At 32.5% G+C, this 22,322-nt stretch overlaps 3 protein-coding genes and 1 pseudogene across 3 annotated transcripts in view; all 4 read left to right on the top strand.

Moving 5' to 3' along the window:
• Nucleotides 1-22,322, top strand: part of LOC123894994 (cytochrome P450 72A68-like) — an 81,181-nt gene that overhangs the window by 32,427 nt on the left and 26,432 nt on the right. The window lies entirely within an intron of this gene.
• On the top strand, nt 1,807-4,987 carry LOC123894993 (11-oxo-beta-amyrin 30-oxidase-like). The gene is made up of 5 exons (XM_045945157.1): nt 1,807-2,259; nt 2,982-3,199; nt 3,473-3,711; nt 3,841-4,228; nt 4,438-4,987. Exons 1-5 carry the CDS (start codon nt 1,965-1,967, stop codon nt 4,861-4,863), a joined length of 1,566 nt encoding a protein of 521 aa, XP_045801113.1. The 5' UTR covers nt 1,807-1,964; the 3' UTR covers nt 4,864-4,987.
• Nucleotides 9,750-13,966, top strand: LOC123894997 (annotated as a pseudogene).
• On the top strand, nt 15,941-21,548 carry LOC123894996 (cytochrome P450 72A68-like). The gene is made up of 5 exons (XM_045945169.1): nt 15,941-16,335; nt 18,246-18,463; nt 18,567-18,811; nt 20,532-20,922; nt 21,023-21,548. The coding sequence occupies exons 1-5, from the start codon at nt 16,059-16,061 to the stop codon at nt 21,446-21,448; spliced, it is 1,557 nt and encodes a 518-aa protein (XP_045801125.1). The 5' UTR covers nt 15,941-16,058; the 3' UTR covers nt 21,449-21,548.

Genomic DNA, 22,322 nt, shown 5'->3' with positions numbered 1-22,322 from the left:
AAATTGAACAAGATCTTATATGCTACTACATCCGTTCATAATTATAAGACTCTGTTTGATCACTACACGTATGTCAATACACAATTTTGACCACTAATATCTTTAATTGTCTATTAGTAAAAATTATAAAAATTTAATATTTTGAAAATACTCATCGAAACAAATTGAACAAGATCTTATATGCTAATATTTACATTTATATATTATTAAAAAAATACGGTCAAAACAAGATAAATGAATAGTATATTTTTGTCAAATAGGGTCTTATAATTAGGGACGGAGGTAGTAATATTTACATTTATATATTATTATAAAAATACGGTCAAAACAAGATAAATGAATAAATATATTTTTGTCAAACAAACTCTTATAATTAAGGACAGAGGTAGTAATTAGTTGACTAAGCCACAACATTTTTTTTAAAAAAAGAAAAATCCTTTATATAAAAAGGAAAATGTTACATGTTCGATATTATCATATTACTAGTAATTGTTTATTCTTCTCTCACAAGCTCCAAATTCAAAGAAAATATTGGATTTTGAATCAAAAGATGAGATTCTAATTAAGTAATAAGTGGAACGACACGTGGTGAATTTTAAATAAAAGATGTGTCAAGTGTAATTCGGTTCCTGCTCCCAAAATCATACTCCCTCCGTTCCAAAATAAATGATTTGTTTGATCACAGTTATGTTTGTTAATGTATATATTTAATAGTTAATATCTTTTGTTATGTATTATTAAAAATTATAAAAGTTGTATATTTTAAAAATATTCATCGAGACAAATCAAACAATATCATATAATAATATTTGCATATAAATATTAGTAGAAAAATAGGGTCAAAAGAAATCATATGAATAATATATCATGTTAAAAGTCATTTATTTTAGGATAGATGGAGTAAATAATCGTCATAAAGATTGAATTGAATAGAAAAGAAGAACGTGAACCCCGCTGTAGAATTTTTTAAGTTAAACTTGTTTGGAGTTTTTATAGGTGTTAGTAGTATTTTGTATAATAAATCATTATTAAAATATTACGTACTCCATCGTCTCATTTTACAAGAGTTATTTTGACTAAATAACATTATTCATTTATATTGTTTTAACAATATTTTATAATTTTTAGTTATAGACAATTAAAGATATTAATGATAAAAATTATGCATTAACATATATGCAGTAGTCAAACTAATTCTTATATTTTAAATGGAGGGAGTATATTATATTAAATTTTGTCTACTGAATATCAATATCGAAATGTTCAATTTTTTTATCCTAATATACGGATGCCAACATGGAAGTGGAACAGGTGAGATTTGGAATAAAAATTTAAAAGTACCAACCGATAAAATTAAATTATCATCGATAAAAGTGATGCTAATAATTAGTTCAACCGATAAAACAATCTCGGAATTATTAGACTGGACATTATAATATGAGTTCGAATTCCGACTCTTTCAATTATATGTGTGAGGTTATAATAATTTTGTTATTTTTATATATCAAAATAAAAAAAAGTTAATTTTAAAAAGAAAATACTAAGCGAAGCTTGTGTACATATTAAGTAGAGAAATGTTATTGTAACAATTTGGTAGACAATTTTTGTAGACAATTTTAATTACTATTCTTTAAATATTGTATAGTATTCCCTCCGACTTTATATATAAGCAAAAGTTACTTTTTTAAATTTATTAGAAAAATAATGTATCTAGTCCAAATTATAGACAAGATACATCTTTTTTTGAATGAATCTAAAAAAATAATTTTTGTTTATATATGAGGCCGGGGGAGTATAAACTAGTGTATAGTAGTTAAAGTTGTCTAAAAAGTTGTCTACCAAGTTGTTCCTATTTCCTAGCATTATTTTATCCTTAAATCTTTCCTAGATCTATATATAGCACTCTTTCCTTGGGATAACTTAGATCTTTCCTAGATCTATATTCACTCCTAAAAGTGAATGATATGGGGATAACTTCTACAACTACAACATGCTGTCTCATAGTGGTCCCTTTGGTTCTTCTATGGGGATGGAAGATCCTGAATTGGCTATGGTTAAGGCCAAAGAGACAAGAAAAAGTGTTGAGAGCACAAGGCCTTCAAGGAAATCCATACAAGGTTTTGGTTGGAGACACAAAGGAGATGATTAAGTTGATGATGGAAAATGCAAAATCTCCAATATTCACTAATTTTCTCTCAGATGATAAAGATGTCACACCACATGTCTTCACATTTATTCATCATATTTTCCACAAATTTGGTACACATCTTTAATTCCCCACTATTATTAGGATCTTCAATATTTTTATCTTCTCTAGCATCGAATATTATCAATTGAGGCTTTTTAATTAAAGATTACATATTTCCTCTTTTCACTTTGTTAATATAATAATGCTCAGGCTTGCCAGTAGGGATGTTTATGGGGATTGGGTTTCCCGTTATAATTTTTTTTTTAAACTTGGTATCCGGCTTTAGGACCGACTAATCCAAGAGATCAATCCCACCGCCCACTTGCGGGGCCCATTTAAAGTCAGAGTTTTTTTTGCTCTGTATGGACTTAGTCCACCGAAATTGGCACCAGTGGGAATTGAACCTGAGACCTTGAGAGGAGCATACTCCAAGGGCCCAAGCCAACACAACTCTACCAACCCTAAGTGGGTTTCCCGTTATAATTGCGCGACGCATTTACAACTTTGAATCATCCAATTTAAATCGACAACTAAGATTATTTTACTGTATAATAATTTGACTGTATGATTCTACTTGATGAAAATGTTAATATGTGTGGAAAGAACTTATAATGTCATATTACCTAATTTTCTTTCTATATGTTTTTTTTTTAACGGCTCTATGTTACAAGTACTAAATAAGAAAATCACATCATTTAGTTCAACTCTCAAACTTGTTTGACTTAGGTCAATAATTGTATATATGTTTGCTTTTTAAAAAAAAAAGAAGATATATAACAAAAATCATGTGTAGGCAAGAATTCTTTTTTATGGGAAGGTCCAAATGCAAAAGTGATCATTACAAATCCTGACCAAATTAAGGAAATCTTCAACAACATGCATGACTTTGTGAAACCTAAGTTGAGTCCCCTTTTCAAGCTATTGGGCACAGGACTTGCAAATTATGAAGGTGAGCAATGGCGGATCCATCGAAAGATTATCAGTCCCGCTTTCTACTCCGAAAAATTGAAGGTTAGATAAGTACTAATTTGATTCACTTTGTTGTTGGTTAGGATTTTTATAACTTAGTAGTATGTATACTAAAAATTTTTAAGTTAGTGACAGAAATCAAAGACGAAAAATATTTTTTGTTATCTCCAATTCGCTCGATATTAAATTTAGTGACAAAATTGTAGACCAATTTTCCCGTCTTTCATATTTTTTTGCTAATTCAATCTTTTAGTAGCATGTTAATTAAGCAAGAACTAACCTTTATCACCTTTGTTATGTTTTCATATTATGCAGATTATGTCACCTATATTTTCCCAATGTTGTGATGAAATGATTAGCAAATGGGAAGAGATGTCTTCAGATGGGAAATTTGAAATTGATGTGAGGCCTTTCGTTCAAACTTTGACATGTGATGTCATTTCTAAAACAGCGTTTGGAAGTAGTTATGAAGAAGGAAAAAGAATATTTGAACTTATAAAAGAACAAGCCAAGCTTATTATGATATTGCGCAATTTTTATATTCCGGGTTGGAGGTAAAATTTAATTTAATTTTTTATAGAAATTTGGGACCAAAACATAAATAAAATTCAAGGTCCAAAACATGATGTAATATCTACATATTGTTTTAGAACATTGCTAACATATATTTGATGTATTTGTAGGTATCTACCAACAACTACACATAGGAGGATGACAAAAATTGATAAAGATATGCAAGCATCACTAAGGGCAATAATCAACAAAAGAAAGAAAGCAATGATGGATGGTGAAGTCCTAAACAATGATTTATTAGGCATACTTTTGGAATCAAATAAAAAAGAAATACAAGAAAATGGAAACAATAAGAATGCTGGTATGAGTGACCAAGAAGTACTTGAGGAATGCAATGCATTCTACCTTGGAGGACAAGAAACCACATCAGTTCTAGTTGTTTGGACAATGATATTGTTGAGTAGATATCCTAATTGGCAAGCACGCGCTAGGGAGGAAGTCTTGCAAGTTTTTGGCAATCAAATGCCAAACAATGACGGGATAAGTCGCCTAAAAATAGTAAGCATCGTATGGTTAACTTCACTTGATTGAATTTTTGTTATCAATTATAGAAATCGAACTTAGGTATGGCTTACAATATTCGCACACTTTGCGCATCAACTACTTGCGCTATAACTTAATGGTCAGGTGATTGAAAATATTTTACTTCAAAATATATACGATAATTTTTTGGTCTTAATTCCTATTATAAATTTTTTGTATCATAGGTAACAATGATTCTCTATGAGGTACTAAGGTTATACCCACCTACAATTTACTTCAATCGAGTAGCTCGCAAAGATGTAAAACTTGGAAATATTTTCCTACCAGCGGGGGTACATGTTTCTCTACCGATACTCTTAATTCACCACAATCGCGATATTTGGGGTGACGATGCTACAGAATTCAATCCAGAAAGATTTTCCCAAGGAATTGCAAAGGCAACAAAGGGACAAGTTATTTTTTTCCCATTTGGTTATGGTCCTAGAGTGTGCCCTGGGCAAAACTTTGCTTTATTACAAGCAAAGATTATTTTGTCACAAATTCTACAACGTTTCTCATTTGAACTTTCACCTACCTATGCTCATGCTCCAACAACTGTGTTCACTCTTAATCCAAAACATGGGGCTCATATCATTTTACACAAATTATAGTGTCATTCGTATGTAGAATTATAAATAAATTATCTTCGTGTAACTTTATTTTATGTTTTCATTGTACTTGTGAGGGAATACTTTTCTAAATTATGTGGAATGGTAAGCAGGGTTCGTACGCTAATGCTTCGGAATTACGTGTCACAACTTTAATCAAAATCTGAAGATGTTAGATATATAATTTATATATCTCTCTTTCATATCAAACGATTTTCCTATTCATATTCAAAAAAAGAAATTTATGAATGGGACGGCGAATTATTTGAATATAATTTTTTTTTGGACAGAAAACAAATTAACTCATTTCATTACTAGTAATGTGTTCAATACAAGATGACATATGATCATGACACTGAGAACGAACATAAGATAATGACGCCCTTGCTAACATATGGACAACATTGTTCGCTTGTCGCCTAACGAAACTTATCTTAAAGTTTGGGAAAATAGAAAGTAAAGCTTTACAAGAATTTAAAATGGCTCCTAATTCAGAATTGGTACCAATGTTATGGGAGATGCCGTCAACAACTAGCTTACAATCAAGTTCAATAGACACCACCGTTAAACCACGATCGCCAAGCCAAATTATCGCCTCTCTTAGACCGCATGCTTCCGCCTCTTGTGGTTGTGGAAGGCCATAGAACCAAGTTGTTTTTGCTGCTATAAACTCTCTGTTCTCACCTCTTAGACATATACACCAACGCCATAGCATCCATGATCTTTGAAAATTGCTGCATCTACGTTGCATTTTACCTCTTCCGCGCCTGGTTTTTTCCACCTGATCATGCTGCTACTGCTGTCCAATGTTCCTGCACTGCTGTCTGATCCTGTGGCAGCAGCTATGTGTTGCTGCTTCTGTCGCACCAGCTGCCATTGATGCAACGAGTCGCGCGCCAGCATGATTGATGCAGCCGATCTAGTCTCAATACCATTCCAAAGTTTATCATTCCTTTGCTTCCAAATACACCATATAACGGCCCGTGGCCCCACCAACTTAGGTGGTCCCGGCACTGCCACCTCACGATCTTCTCTACCCCCCTCACTAGCCCAATTGGTAGTGGGAATCGATTGGACACGTACTTGAACCCCAGGGTACGTGGTTCGATTCCCACGGAAGGCAAAAATTCTACTAGTGAGGAGGGTAGAGAATATCGTGAGTGAGGTGACAGTGCCGGGACCACATAAGTTGGTGGGGCCACAGGCTGTTACAAAAAAGACGCCTTAGATTAAAAAATAAATAAAAATAAAGTGAGGTAATTTGAATTTGGGTTTGACGGTGGTTCTGCAAGTGCACAGAATCGCTATCAAGTAATAAAGTAGTAAGTTTATCGTTCTCCACAGGGATTGTGCCAAGGTTACTAGTTTCGCTTAGGAATATCGTAGTTGCATTCGCTTTGTTTGTTTTGAAAATGTATCTTTGCGGGTAATTAGTAAATGACAGGAAATAAATGCTTAAATTAAATGACTGAAAAGTAAAAAGTGTGTGTGTGTGACCACATGGGGTGGTTAATTGTGGTCGGATTCCTCCCTTACTCCTGCTTGGTTGTTCAATTCTTTCTCTCTATTAGGATTTAGACTGTTGAAAATAGGTTTGAAACAATATATGTTCCTATTTCTATTACAACTTGTACAATGCCAAGTTAAAGGTTACCCTTACTTTATTTAAGCATCATCGCCCCAAAGTTCCACTTTTTCGTTTAAACTTTGGTATCATTACCCTGGTGACTCCGTGTGTCATAAGCTATCATGTGTGCCTAAAACTAGTCACTTACCCAGAAGCAACTTTGTAAGGTAGAAATTATATCGTGCGTTCTAATCCTATACTAAGATATCAGATACTGAATTTAATGGTCTCATGTTGGCCCTAGCATACCGTCCTTCGTTCGGAATTAGTAACTTCGTTTCCTATGTGATATCCACTAGGTCCTTAGATTTTATTCTAATGTGATCAATATTAAAATAAATATAAAATCAGACAATAAAAGAGTTTATAGTAGAAACAATTGAATTTATAACCAAAATATATAAATTACAAACCAAGCATTCGTAAGGGAGTTCGTCGACTCCACCTAACCTAGGAAAAATAAATTACAAAAGAAGAAAGAAAAGAACTTTGTTGGCCTTCGAGTTCATTGGCCTCCTTGCCTTCTCCTTAGAGTTCTCCTACTCTAGAGTGAATATTGAACAAGTCTCAATATTTATGAATGAATAATAGTGGAAGAAGGAGACTCTATTTATAGTTTTCCAGATGAGTTTGGGCTTTTCCTGCGCATCCATCACACCCATCGTGCCCACGATGACCTGTATTTTCACCTCATCGTGGTCACGATGGATCCTATAGTGGTGCGATAGAAGATCTTCTCAGGATTTTCTGCGTATTTTTCAAGTCATCATCGTGCCACGATGACAAACCATCGTGCCACGATGGAAAAGATTTTCTGCATATTTTCTTCAATTAAACCGTCTTCTCATCGTGCCACGCCGAGATTCATCGTGGGTACAATGGTTGCGCTGCCTTATTACATTTTCTCCCTTTTTTGCTGTTTTTTCACTTTTCTTGCTTCCGGGTCTTGTAACTTCACTTTTCCCGGTATTTTCTTGCTTTTGGGCTTCAATTACTATTAAAACTACTCTAATTTACTACTAAAAACATCGTATAATTGGCTGTCATCAGGGTATTACATACAAAAAATTGGACTTGTAGATAAAAAAAGAAAAGTGTAATCTACCTTATTAAAAAAACATGGCAGATGGTCGATGCCCAGTTAATAAATATGTATAGGATATATCGATGCCCAGTTAATAATTGATTTTTATCTAATAAAAAAATTAAATTAATATAAAGTGAGGTAATTTGAATTTGGGTTAAATACAAAAAATTGGATTTGTAGATAAAAAGAAAAAAAATCGTGGGAGTTTTTAGATAAAAAAAAAAAGGGAGAAATAACAAATACAGTGGGATTTTGTGGTTGCAATTAGGCATTTAACTCATATTCATTATATTTTGATTACAAAAATATATCAAATTAATTGATATGACTTATTGGTAAATCTTTTATATTATAAGCTTGTATACACAAGCAAACTCTAAACCCTAATTTGTTTTCCATATTTTCCCTCCATTTTATCTTACAATTTTTATTAAAAAATAATACAATTTTGTCTTGACTAGGATTCGAACCCGTAACCCTTCAATGCAAGGCAATATTTCCAACCATTATGGCAACTATACCAATTATGATTAAAATTATGTGCAATAATTGATAAGCACCATCAATTTTAAAAGTATATCATATCAAAATTATTGTTGACTATATTATTCATCGCGAAATATTTTTATGTCTTTCCTGATCAATGATTTTTTTTCTACCGGATCATAAATTTAGAGAATAATTATCATGTAAGATTTGGAAAGTTATTATCACGTGTAATTTGAAAAGTTATTATCAAACTCAATTCTACTAAATCAATCTTTTATATTATAAGCTTGTATACACAAGCAAACTCTAAACCCTAATTTGTTTTCCATGTTTTCCCTCCATTTTATCTTGCAATTTTTATTAAAAAATAATACAATTTTGTCTTGACTAGGATTCGAACCCGTAACCCTTCAATGCAAGGCAATATTTCCAACCATTATGGCAACTATACCAATTATGATTAAAATTATGTGCAATAATTGATAAGCACCATCAATTTTAAAAGTATATCATATCAAAATTATTGTTGACTATATTATTCATCGCGAAATATTTTTATGTCTTTCCTGATCAATAATTTTTTTTCTACCGGATCATAAATTTAGAGAATAATTATCATGTAAGATTTGGAAAGTTATTATCACATGTAATTTGAAAAGTTATTATCAAACTCAATTCTACTAAATCAATTTTTTTGCAATACAACCAAACACAACCATAGTCATGTCACTAATCACATTCATTATTTTGTTTTTAATATTGCAGATTTAATATTAACCGATGATCAATTGATATAATATGCACTAGCAGACCAATTGTGATTTAAATTATGTCCACAAAGTGTTAAGCTCCATCAACTTTCATAGGAAAGATTTCATACGACAATTAAGCACCATCAATTTTCATTGCACAATTTAAACAATTAAAAACCGATAATCTCTTATATTATAAGCTTGCTAACATAAGTTAACCCTAAACCAAAATTTTTTCCCCTCATTTTCTCTTTGTTTTTATTGCAGCTTTATATTAAAAATATACAGATTTGTCATCGAACCTGCATCTCTTACTTACAATAAAACATTTTAACCGCTAAAACATGTGCTTCAATTATGAAAGAATTTAGGAATCCTAATATGTTAACCCTGTTTTCAATAAATTTGAACGGCGGAATTAATCACAATTTTTATTTATTTATGGATGTCTACTTAAGTTTATGTTCTTGATTACGTCTTTAATTTTTTTGTAACCTTAATTATCATCAATTTTTGAACCTTTAGTTATCAGCAATTTTTTTTTAATAAGTAAACAAAACGATGGGGTTCAAAAATTATTTAAAAAATATATAAAATATAAAATAAGCACATAAACAAATATAGAATAATTAGTCCATGAAATTCCCTATACTCTTATTGAAAATGCTCTTAGAATTTTTGTATTTTATTTTTTATTATTACATATTACACCTAATTAGACCCATGCACCGCATGGGTCAAAGTTCTAGTGTAATAAGAAGTTAACTAAAAGTTCAAGGGTTTGAATCTTCTTGAAATTTTTTTTAGCATTTTAATATTCTACTAAATTTTGAATAAAAGACACAAAATAACCAAAGTGGAAAAAAATAAAAAGTGCCAAACTTTATGTATATTCTTTTCTAATATAGGTGGAAGCATATATACCATATTTTTTAATACCCTTCCCTACTAATTTGTGTGAACCTTCTTCTTTTATCAGCTTCCCATAATTTCTTTCATCCATCCATCAATTACTCTACAGTCTACACAGAAATGGCTACAGCAACTACAGCAATAATTCTTTTAACCGTGATGATACTTACTCTCACATGGGCATGGAGGATTTTGAATTGGGTATGGTTAAAACCAAAGAAGCTAGAAAAATTGCTAAGAGAACAAGGACTTAAAAGGGAATTCGTATAGATTTTTAGTTGGAGACATAAAAGATCTTCTTAAGATGCGAAATGAAGCAACGTCTAAACCCATGAATCTTTCTGATGATATTGTTCCTCGTGTGTATTCCTATATCCAACAAAGTGCTATAAAATATGGTACTATGTCTCTTCTTATTTCTCCCATCTTATTTATTTTTTTATTTAAATTTTACATGATATTCATATGATGATTATTCAATTTTTCCATAGTTACTTGGTTTTGATTGCCCCACTTAATTATTGTGAGAGTGACAAGAGGCTTGTACTAGTTTCACTCAAGTCACCTACTTAATAAATAACTACGGTGTTAAGTTAGGCTGCTCAACAGATTCCACTTGAGAGACTAGGATGTGAAGTAACCGATTATTCCAAAAGCTTAAGCTGTTACGATAGAGCCACATCAATGATTTTATATTATTTGTAACACAGGAGAGGTTGCAAAGGATCAGACAGCAACTAAGAGCTATTGAGAATCCTATGCAATGCTTAGTCTCTACTACTAGTAGAGTTGCAAAATAGGTTGAGCCCACTGGAAAATCAATTTAACCTGTTATTTTATGCTTAGTCAGTAATATTTTTGCAGCCATTAGCATATTTTCTCGCTACAAACCAATAAACTTAGATTTTAATAACTTATGTAATGATTGTTGGGTTACCTTGAGTTTCGTTATTTTGACGGTTCAATCCGTCGGGTGTCAAGGTGAGGTGGGAGTTACAGCACGCTCACCTATGTTGGTCTGGCCTCCCCCCTTTCAAAAAGGTTGATAGTGGTGCGCCAGCGGATTGGTCTGTTTTGCCACTCCTAATTACCACTACTACACAACATCCATCCAATCTATTGTGTAGGATCAATGTGGTTTTTTGAAGTATTAAACATCTTAGGATCCTATCCTACAGATCATCTAGTACATATATAGAGAATACCATTCCTTTCACTAGCTCGATTTACATACAGTTAATCTAGCCTGTTAAAAAAAAACATACAGTTAATCTAGAAATCATAAAGATTTGGGGAATAAAAAAACAGAATACAGGAAGTTCCAAGATGGAAGAAAGAGTTTCTAGTTGTGTTTTTAACAATCTTTGCAGAGGGAACTAACAGAAGAAAATAACATCGAATTATTGCGAAATCTCGTCAATTAACCTACCTAAATATTTATACTTCATCACCTTACGATTGCATTGCATTAGACTATCTACATAATAAAACTCATCCTAACTAACTTCTTATTGTTATTTCCTATGAAGCATGGACACAAACACAGACATCCGACACAATACGGACACTGACACGTTGACACCGATAATAATTGGAGAGAATGACATAATTCAATGTAACTATAAGTGTCAATGTCGTGTCAGTGTCCGACACCAACACGTGTCTGACACCGGATCACACCGAATCCGAATCATATTCATATTTCATAGGTTATTTCCAACTCAGGAATGTATATATAAAATGCATGTTATCTGTATTGTATTTGTTATACTAATAATTGCTTTGGAACGAATTGATATATGTTATTGGTTCATCAAAGTTTGATATTAAACATTAACATTCATAGTTTTCATGATGGTAATAGTGATCACTGATCATGCTTTCCATAAGGTTTCTGAACATTGTTTTGGACCTACAACATTTACTCTTTCCGATATGTCACTATTCTGCTTCATAATGATATGATTTGGTATGCAGGAAAGAATTCTTTTATATGGTTTGGACCAACACCAAGGGTGAATATCACAGATCCTGAGCTAATTAAAGATGTACTTAACAAAATCTACGACTTCCGAAAGCCTATTGCGAATCCGCTTTTCAAGTTACTAGTTAATGGTCTTGTAAGTCTCGAGGGAGAGCAGTGGAGCAAGCACAGAAAGATAATAAATCCTGCATTCCATTTAGAAAAATTGAAGGTAAGTTTCCCTTGACTCGCACGCTGTTTTAAAACATGTTAAAAACTTGATTTTATTTATTAATGCACATGTGCTTAGTTTTACTTGAGGAATGTTTACTCCTCTTTATCTCTTACGCCGCAGATCATGTTACCAATATTCTTCAAAAGTTGCAATGATCTGATTAGCAAATGGGAGACAATGTTGTCATCAGATGGATCGTGTGAAATGGACGTATGGCCTTTCCTTCAAAACTTGGCAAGTGATGTTATTTCTCGAACAGCATTTGGAAGTAGTTATGAAGAAGGACGGAGAATATTTCAACTTCAAATCGAGCAAGCTGAACTTGCAAAAACAGTTATGATGAAAGTTAACATTCCTGGATGGAGGTAATTGATTAATTTGTGTATCAAAAATCTTGTTGATCAATACAAGATTAAGCTGGTGAAATAAGTTTTATTGTATATAACTAGCCTCACTAAATATTTCTCACAGGAAACATTAACTAACAACTAATATATACAATTGACAATCATAGAAATGTGTTATGTGGTCATTAACATTGATAGTTTTGTTTTATAAAATTTGCGAAGGATAAATTATTAGTTAAAGATACACTAATGATTATTTTACAACTGTACTCGAGGGATTTTGAACTATGTCTCTTGAGATAACGAGACTAAACTCTTACTACTGAGCATCATGGACAAAAGTTAAACTTCGCCACTAAACCATCGATGACATCTTTAAAGTTGATAGCTGATACATAGTAAAGTAAGAAAACCAAAAGATAATATTTCAACACATGTACCACACATGATTTGTTATACATGTGCTTGTAATAAGAACTATTGATTTATTAAAAAATCAAAAGTTTATAGTACTGTATATTCAAAGTAAATAGTTCACTTTATAAGAACAACATTCAGGAAATAGTAATCGATTCATATTAATTACAAGATTTATTATGTATGTTTATTTTGAAGGTTTCTTCCCACTCCTACACATAGGAGGATGAAGGAAATTGACAGAGATGTTAAAGCTTCGCTTACTGATATGATTAACAAGAGAGAGATCGCTTTAAAGGCAGGTGAAGCAACTAAGGACGATTTATTAGGAATACTTTTGGAATCAAATCACAAGGAAATGAAAGAAAACGACAACAATAACAATGTTGGAATGAATCTTGAAGATGTAATAGAGGAATGCAAGCTATTCTACTTTGCAGGGCAAGAAACCACTTCAGTTTTGCTTGTTTGGACAATGGTGCTGTTGAGTAGGTACCCCGATTGGCAAGCACGTGCAAGGGAGGAAGTATTGCAAGTCTTCGGCAATAAAAAATCAGATTTTGATGGGCTAAGTCATCTCAAGATTGTAAGTATTGTTCTTCCATTCGTAATAAACAATATATACTATGATACTTACAATTGACATACCTCTTTTTGAGACAGGTTACCATGATTTTGCATGAGGTTCTTAGGTTATACCCACCGGTAATCGCGCTAGCTCGAACTGCTCACAAAGATTTGAAACTTGGAAACCTAACATTACCTGCCGGAGTACAACTCTTCTTATCGATAGTTTTGGTTCACCATGACATAGAACTATGGGGTGATGATGCTAAGGTGTTCAATCCTGAGAGATTTTCTGAAGGTGTTTTAAAAGCAACAAATGGAAAAAATGCATTTTTTCCATTTGGTGGGGGTCCTAGAGTTTGCATTGGACAAAACTTTTCCTTATTGGAAGCAAAGATAGCAATAGCAATGATATTACAACATTTCTCATTCGAACTTTCACCAACCTATGCTCATGCCCCTGCTACAGTAATTACGCTTCAACCGCAATATGGTGCTCATATAATTCTACGAAAATTGTAACCATAAAATTTATAAGCAGCTTATTGTACTATTAGAATGTTCATAATGAAAAATAGAAGCTCATCATCATATAGTAAAAGAGCATTTGTTTGGCGATGTCAACTTTTAAATGGTTCTCTATATTTCGATGGATTAGTATTTATTTTACTCATAAATCGAAAACGCCTTGAGTGCATCCAAAATTTGTTACAAATGCTATTATATTTATTATAAGGAGTACAAGGGGTACTCAACCTTTACAATTCAAAGATAATCACGTTAGATGCGTTGGAAGCAAACTAAAGGATTGTTACACCAATCAGAAAAAGCTAAATTAGCATTGCATCATATAAACCATAGCCAAGATATGTAAATAATATGGTTCACGATAGAAGACACATTAATACATTCACCTCTAAAAACAATGTTATTATGGGTGCGCCATATACTCCACTTAACTGCCAACCAAATGATGTGCCGGAATCGCTTGCTATTTTTGCATTTTGCTAATTCTCCAAACTGAGAGAAATGATGTGGTACTGTCACAAAGTCTATGTTGTACCACATATACACATAATCCCTCCGTCCCATATTATAAGGGAAAAAAAAGTTTTCACATTTATTAAGAAAAATTTAATATGATAATTTGAAGTATGACTTTTTGTATTTTTCTTAAAATAAATTTCATTAGAAGATATAAAAAGAAGAGAGAGAGAGAGTAAATTAAATGTTAATTAATTTATTCTCTCAAAATCAATTCTTTTAAACTCAATTCTGTCAAAATCAATTATGTCCACCGCAGAACCAAACACATCCTAAATTTCATGATAATAAGCAAAAGTGAATCTTGAAAATTATTAAAAATGAATTATTTTTTCTTATTAGAACAATAAAAAATGATTTTTTTTCTTGTAACATGGGATCGAGGGAGTATATTATAAGCACTCTTTTAAAGAAAAAATTTGTCCCTATATATAAGTAGAGCTGGGTATGCGGGTTAGCCCGCCCCGTTTAACCCGCCCCACATAAACACGCATATTAAACGGGGCGAACAAGCCCGTCGGCAAATATAAACGAGTTATAATATTAAGTCCAAGTTCGGTCCGCATAAACCCGCGGGTTAAACGGTTAACCCGCGGACTATTACAACAAAAAAAAATCACTTTTTTCAACAAATAAACTAAATTAGTAAAATATTAATATAATGAAAGCTTAAAAAAATATATTATTAATAATTTTATGTTATAACATATAAATTGTAACTAACAAATAAAAATAAATAAAGTTTGTGATACCATTGAGTTTATCTATCTTCTCTTTGTAAGTAATGCAACTAAAATCAAATTCAACTGATTCTTATTGTCATTTTTGTACCGTCCATTTTAGTGAGAAAAACTTTCTACATGTACCAAAAAAAACATAAAAAGATTAACAGATTCAACTTAACTAAATCACATCAAGGTAACCAAATTATTCAAAACATAATAACGGAAAATACCCCCAAGAAAAATAACTACCAATTTGGACATGTATCTTTTAAATACTAGCAAATGTATATATAAGACAAAGTAAAAGATAGTGAAAAAGAACAAAAGATTATAAGTAGAAGAACATCTATGAATCCTGATATTTTGTGTTGTTGTCTACTTGATTAAAATTGGAGTGTGTTGTTGCTTTTTACAATTAGGGTTTATACTAAGTCTTTTCTTTTTTTTTGTGGTTAAAAAAGTTGAATTTGGACATGGACCAAGTTACAAGTTATTTATATCTGATAAATTTTTTAATTAATTATATAAAAAAAGAAGGCGGGCCACGAGCTAACCCGCGAACCCTTAGATTTAACCTGCATAACCAGTGGTTTTAACGGTCCAACCCATACGGGTAAAAATGTAAACGGGCCAAAAAAATTTGGTCTTAAGTCTGTGCGGGCTGCAGGTTAAACGGGTCGGCCCACGGACCTTGATCCGTATACCCGGCTATATATATAAGTCACTTTTCAATTCGCTAGACACATTTATTATTACTTTTTCAAACATAATTCTACTTTGCATTAAAATACGTAAAATAAACTATAAATACATCTTTTCGCAAAGAATAATATAATAATTATAATACTAAAAAAATACACATTTATTACAATATTAACTTTTCTTAATAAACGTGAAAATTTTCAAATGCGACTTATATTAAGTGACGGATGGAGTATTTCTTTGTTACCCCACTAATTTGTGTGTACCTTCTTCTTTTATCAACTTCCTCTAATTTCTTTCATCCCCAAAATACTCTACAGTCTACACAGAAATGGCTACAACAACTACATCAATAATTCTTTTAACCGTGATGATACTTACTCTCACATGGGCATGGAGGATTTTGAATTGGGTATGGTTAAAGCCAAAGAAGCTAGAAAAATTGCTAAGAGAACAAGGACTAAAAGGGAATTCATATAGATTTTTAGTTGGAGACATAAAAGATTTTCTTAAGATGAGAAAGGAAGCAACATCTAAACCTATGAATCTTTCTGATGATATTGCTCCTCGTGTGTATTCCTTTGTCCATCAAAATCTTGAAAAACATGGTATGTCTCTTTTAATTCCTCCAACTGTTATATTTTTTTTTTTTAAGGATTATTCAATTTTTCGTTGATACTTGGATTTGAGTGCCCAACTTAATTATAGTGTTGACTTTTTATAACAAAAAAGTTTAGGTAAATTGAGAGTTGAGACTCAAGTCAATAGTCACTAGGGTAACAGATTAGCTACAGCAGTTGAACTCACACACACCCTATGTACCATCACTATTGCAATTATTTTTTAAATTTATCGAATAACTAATGTATCTCTGGTTATTTAATGAATATGAAAAATGAATTTTTTGTTTATAATAGTGATTTTGAGGTCGAGGGAAGTATGAGTCAACTCCTTATCAACAACATACATTAGCAACTGACATTTAATCGTAGGGGGACAGGGACACGATAAAGTATTGAAAAACACTAACATGTGCCCTTTAAAAATACGTTCATAATTCAAATATTGAAATGTATTATCGTTATTTGTAGATTGAATTTAAGGGGAAAGGGGACCGGTAATACAGAATTCGGCCGTAAGATAAGTAAAGTCTAGCCAATAATTGTTCCCACCAAGGGTCGAACTTAGGTTCTCCCAAACAATTCGTCCTAGACCACTTAAACCTATTGTCTGGCTAATAATTGTTCCCGCCAAGGGTCGAACTTAGCTCATTAACCGCTTAAACCTAATGTCTTAGTTTAGGCATCCCATTTTAGTTTTGCAAACTTCTTAAGACAAATGATTAATTGTGTTGTTTTTAATAATAAAAAAAGTTTCTTATATTAAAATATTTCTGTTAATAGTAGTTAGTGGAGTAGTTAGGTAGTTGAAATAAAATAAATAAAGATATATTAGTGGAAAAAATTACTAAATGCTGCATTGATCCTATATGTACTTGGATCATATGCTGTAGTGCTGCATCCACTGCAGAAAAAATAAAGTATTTGATCATATCTGTACTTGGCCAGCCCTGTTGGCCTGCTGAAAAATGGAACAGTGATGGGGCGGGTTGCCCGCCTGCCGGGTCATTTTAAAAAAATGATTTACATTTTCAAGTTTTTGTATTGAATCGTTATATTTTTTGCGACTATTAGCCTATATTCTCGCTACAGATAAATAAACTTTAAGAGTTTTACTGCTTGTGTAATGATTGTCGGATTACCTTGAGTTTCGTAACTAAGCGAGTCAACCTGCTGCTCCAAAAACCCATCGAGGGGTGAGGTGGGGTGAGAGTTGCAACCTGCTCATCTAAGTTGTCCCGCCCCTTTTTCAGCAAAGTTGGTGGCGGGGCAGATTGACACGTTTTGCCACCCCTAACTACTAATAATACTACTACTATTAGTCTATTACTACTATTTACAACATCCATCCAATCTATTGTGCAAGATGAATGTGGTTTATTGAATTGGATTGAATGGATCGCGATCCAATCTACTGCGTAAGATCAATGAGGTAATATTAATATGATAGTTATTTTGGTAAGTGTGTAGAGAATACCATTTCTTTCACTATGTTTGCTTTAGGCACAGTTATTCTAATAACAGAACACAGAAAATACCAATATGGAAGAAATAGTTTGTAGTTGTTTTTTTAACAACTTTTGTTGAGGGAACATACAGAAGAAAATAACTTTGGTTTATTGCCTAACCTCCTCAATTAATCTCCCTAACTATTTATCATTCAGTACCTTACAATTGCATTGCATTCAACTATCTACTAACTACTAATGACCATCCTAATTATCATCCTACTGTTATTTCAAACTCAAGAATTTTTGGTGCATCATTGATCAGTGATGCCGTGATGGTAATAGTGATCACCAATAGGTGATCATGCTTGCCGCTAGGTTCTGAACATTGCGTGTGATCTAGAACTTTGCACTGTATCTTACCTCTTTTTGTATATGTTTGTACTTCAGGGAAGAATTCTTTTATCTGGCTTGGACCAGTACCAAGGTTGAACATCTCAGATCCTGAGCTAATTAAAGATGTACTTAACAAATATGATGACTTCCGAAAGCCAGACGCGAATCCACTTATCAAGTTACTAATTAAAGGTCTTGTAAACCTCGAGGGAGAACAGTGGAGCAAGCACAGAAAGATAATAAACCCTGCATTCCATATAGAAAAACTGAAGGCAAGTTTCCCTTTAACTCCTCTCTCGCCGTTTTAATTCTTAATGCATACGTGCTTAGTTTGACTTGAGGAATGTTAACTCCTCTTTATCTTTTACGCCACAGATCATGTTACCAATATTCTTCAAAAGTTGCGATGATCTGATTAGCAAATGGGAGAATAGTTTGTCATCAGATGGATCATGTGAAATGGACGTATGGCCTTTCCTTCAAAACTTGGCAAGTGATGTTATTTCTCGAACAGCATTTGGAAGTAGTTATGAAGAAGGTAGGAGAATATTTCAACTTCAAATCGAGCAAGCTGAACTTGCAAAAACAGTTCTGCTGAAAGCTTACATCCCTGGATGGAGGTAATTGACTAAGTTGTGTATCGAACTTCTTGTTAATTAACACAAGATTAAGCTTGTGAAATGAGTTTTATTCTATTGAATGAAACTCAAAAGAAATTTTGTTTTAATGTGACTAAGATTAAAGATGAGATATAGTAAATGGAGATTTGGCTCCTCTAGGTGCTGTTTGATTTGCAAAAGTTAAGTACTAGACCGAACAACACAGAACAAATTTTTACGGTGTTGAACATAGTTTTAGACAACATGTACTTGGAACAAAAAGTTGTTCCGTCTAGGACAGTTCATGGTTCGGTTTTGTCAAATAACCGAACCGAACCATAACAATGGTTCGAAAAAACCGAACCGAACCGTTATGGTTTATAGCCAAACTGAACCGAACTGTAATTATGGTTCAGTTAACCGGTTTTTAATTCTTAACCGAACCGAAATGTTAAGCACATTGAACTGAACTGTTTGTGTGGTTAACTGAACTGTTAACCGAACTGTTACACATCTTTTTTGGTTTTTTACCATTTTTTGACCATTTTTTAGAAAATTCAAACATACACTATAATAATCAATTTTTATGGCTTATAGATGAATAAACTAGAAATATTGATTTATAGACTTGTAAATTCAAATTTGCTAGACATGACATGCAATAAGTTGAAGAACTGCTACATATGCAATAAGTTTTTCCTCTTCAACTTAAATAAGATTCTTGGATTATTATCCAATGATTTTGCTGGTTTTATTGATACTGGTTTAGGAGCATGTTCTAAGCTTGAGAGATTTAGAGCAGGTTTCAATTGATATTTATGATGCTGTTTCACTCACAGAAATATCATTGCCACTTAATAGAATTAATGGAACAATTGATGATGGAATTGTTAACCTTACAAATCTCAAAGTTTTGGAGCCTTACAAATTGTTAACCATATTAACAGTTACTTGGACTGGAGTCACTTTCGTTCTTATCGATTTCTAAAAACATGTTGAAGAATATATCATCACTGGTGCTCCAAGAATACTGACATGTGAATATCACTGATATATGAAACGAAACAATAACAAACAACAATGGTTCGGTTAAGTTTGAGATCACGTGAAAAACTGAAAATTGAGAAATTTTTTGTTTTTAAGTGTTGAGTTTACGGTTCGGTTATCCACAGTTTGGTTTGGTTAACCACGGTTCATTTAATAGTTAGAGAACTGTACTGAGATTAATGGTTTGGTTCGTAAACTTATAATATGGTTCGGTTATTTCCAGTTCGGTTTGGCGGTTCGGTTCACAGTTAATAATGAACAGTCCTAGTTCTGTCATTTAGTGGGGGACAAAAATTTCAGTTTTTCTCGACTCACTTGTCCCTCAATTTGTCCAATTCCCAGAATTGTTTTAAAAAACACGGTGCAACCGAAATTATTATATTCCCTCCCTTATTTTTTAGCAAATCGAATGAATCCCTAAAATTGGTAAGGAGAAATTATTATTAACTAAAATTACATTAATAACTATTTTGTGCTAGCACGACAGAAGTTGGACTAAGCTATTAATATTGAGCTAGCATGACAAAAGTTGGGCTATTTGTGCTTATAATAACAACTATTGATTATTAAATAATCAATGGTTTATAGTATTTGTATATTCTAAGTAAATTGCTCACTTTAGAAGAACAAGACTCTAGAAATAGCAATCTCTTCATATCATATTAATTACTAGACTAATTATTTTATTTTGAAGGTTTCTACCAACTACTACCCATAGGAGGATGAAGCAAATTGCAAGAGATGTTAAAGCTTCCCTCACCGATATGATTAACAAGAGAGAGAGTGCAATAAAAGCAGGCGAAGCAACTAATGACGATTTATTAGGTATACTTCTGGAATCAAATCACAAGGAAATCAAAGAAAACGACAACAATAAGAATGTCGGAATGAATCTTGAAGATGTAATAGAGGAATGCAAGCTATTCTACTTTGCAGGGCAAGAGACCACTTCAGTTTTGCTTGTTTGGACAATTGTATTATTGAGTAGGTACCCTGATTGGCAAGCACGTGCGAGGGAGGAAGTATTCCAAGTCTTCGGCAACAACAAGAAACCTGATTTTGATGGGCTAAGTCATCTTAAGATTGTAAGTATTGTTTCTTCTGTTCTTAATAAACAATATACGCTTTTGATATAAACAATATACGCTTTGATACTTACGATGGACATAACTCTTTTTGAGACAGGTTACCATGATTTTGTATGAGGTTCTTAGGTTATACCCACCAGTAATCGCGCTAGCTCGAACTGCTCACAAAGATGTGAAACTTGGAAACCTAACACTACCTATCGGAGTACAGCTTTTCTTATCAATAATTTTGGTTCACCATGACATAGAACTATGGGGTGATGACGCTAAGGTGTTCAATCCTGAGAGATTTTCTGAAGGTGTTTTGAAAGCAACAAATGGAAAAAATGCATTTTTTCCATTTGGTGGGGGTCCTAGAATTTGCATTGGACAAAACTTTTCCATATTGGAAGCAAAGATAGCAATAGCAATGATATTACAACATTTCTCATTTGAACTTTCTCCAACCTATGCTCATGCCCCTGCTAAGGTAATTACGCTTCAACCTCAATATGGTGCTCATATAATTCTACGAAAATTGTAACCATATAAAATTTATAAATAGCTTATTATTGTGCTATTAATTAGAATGCTCATAATGAAAAATAGAACTTCTTCACATAATAAAAGAGCATTTGTTTGGAGATATCAACTCTTAAGTGATTCTCTATACTTTGATGGATTAGTATTTTTTTTACTCGTAAATCGAAAACACCTTGAGTGCATAAAAAAATTTGTTTCAAATGCTTATATATGTATTGGAATGTACTATAGGATTTTGAAATTGAAAATGTGAGTTTTATTTATTTTTTTTATCAAATAATCTGGTGGCTAAAATTAAACATCATATGAGTTTTATTTATTTTTATCAAATGTTTTTGTAGTTATCATACAATAAATCTGATTTTTTTAGCAGTTTAACTAATGACACCATAAATGTTATCTTATTCGTCTTTTGCCCTTCGATAAAGGTCTTTAGCATCAATGTCTCACCTTTCAATGCATCTTTACATTTTTGTTGACCCAAATTGCTTGCATCTTGACCTTCTCTAAATAAAAGTCATTATATATATTCTCTCGGACCTTATTTAGAAGCAAAAGTCAACAAAAACTTTTGGCCTTAAATATAAGTAGGAGAATGTTAACTTGTGCCCTTAGATCATCTCCAATGGTGGTACTTATATTTTTAAGTACTAGTACCTAATATGTACTCCCATTGGAGCAAAAACAAAATTGTACCTAATAGGTACTAGTTCTACAATAAGACATAGTACCTAATAGGGCACAAGTTAACATTCTCCTTACATAAAATCAAGACAAAAAAGTAACTTCTTAATAAGTGTGCAAATTGGTATATTTGCTTACAAATGAGGCAGGAGGGAGTATATATCTAGTAAACTTATCCATATCCCACTTGG

Source organism: Trifolium pratense, linkage group LG7 (assembly GCF_020283565.1).
Source record: "Trifolium pratense cultivar HEN17-A07 linkage group LG7, ARS_RC_1.1, whole genome shotgun sequence".
NCBI classification, from domain to species: domain Eukaryota; kingdom Viridiplantae; phylum Streptophyta; class Magnoliopsida; order Fabales; family Fabaceae; genus Trifolium; species Trifolium pratense.
This window is presented reverse-complemented; position numbering and strand designations above follow the sequence as displayed.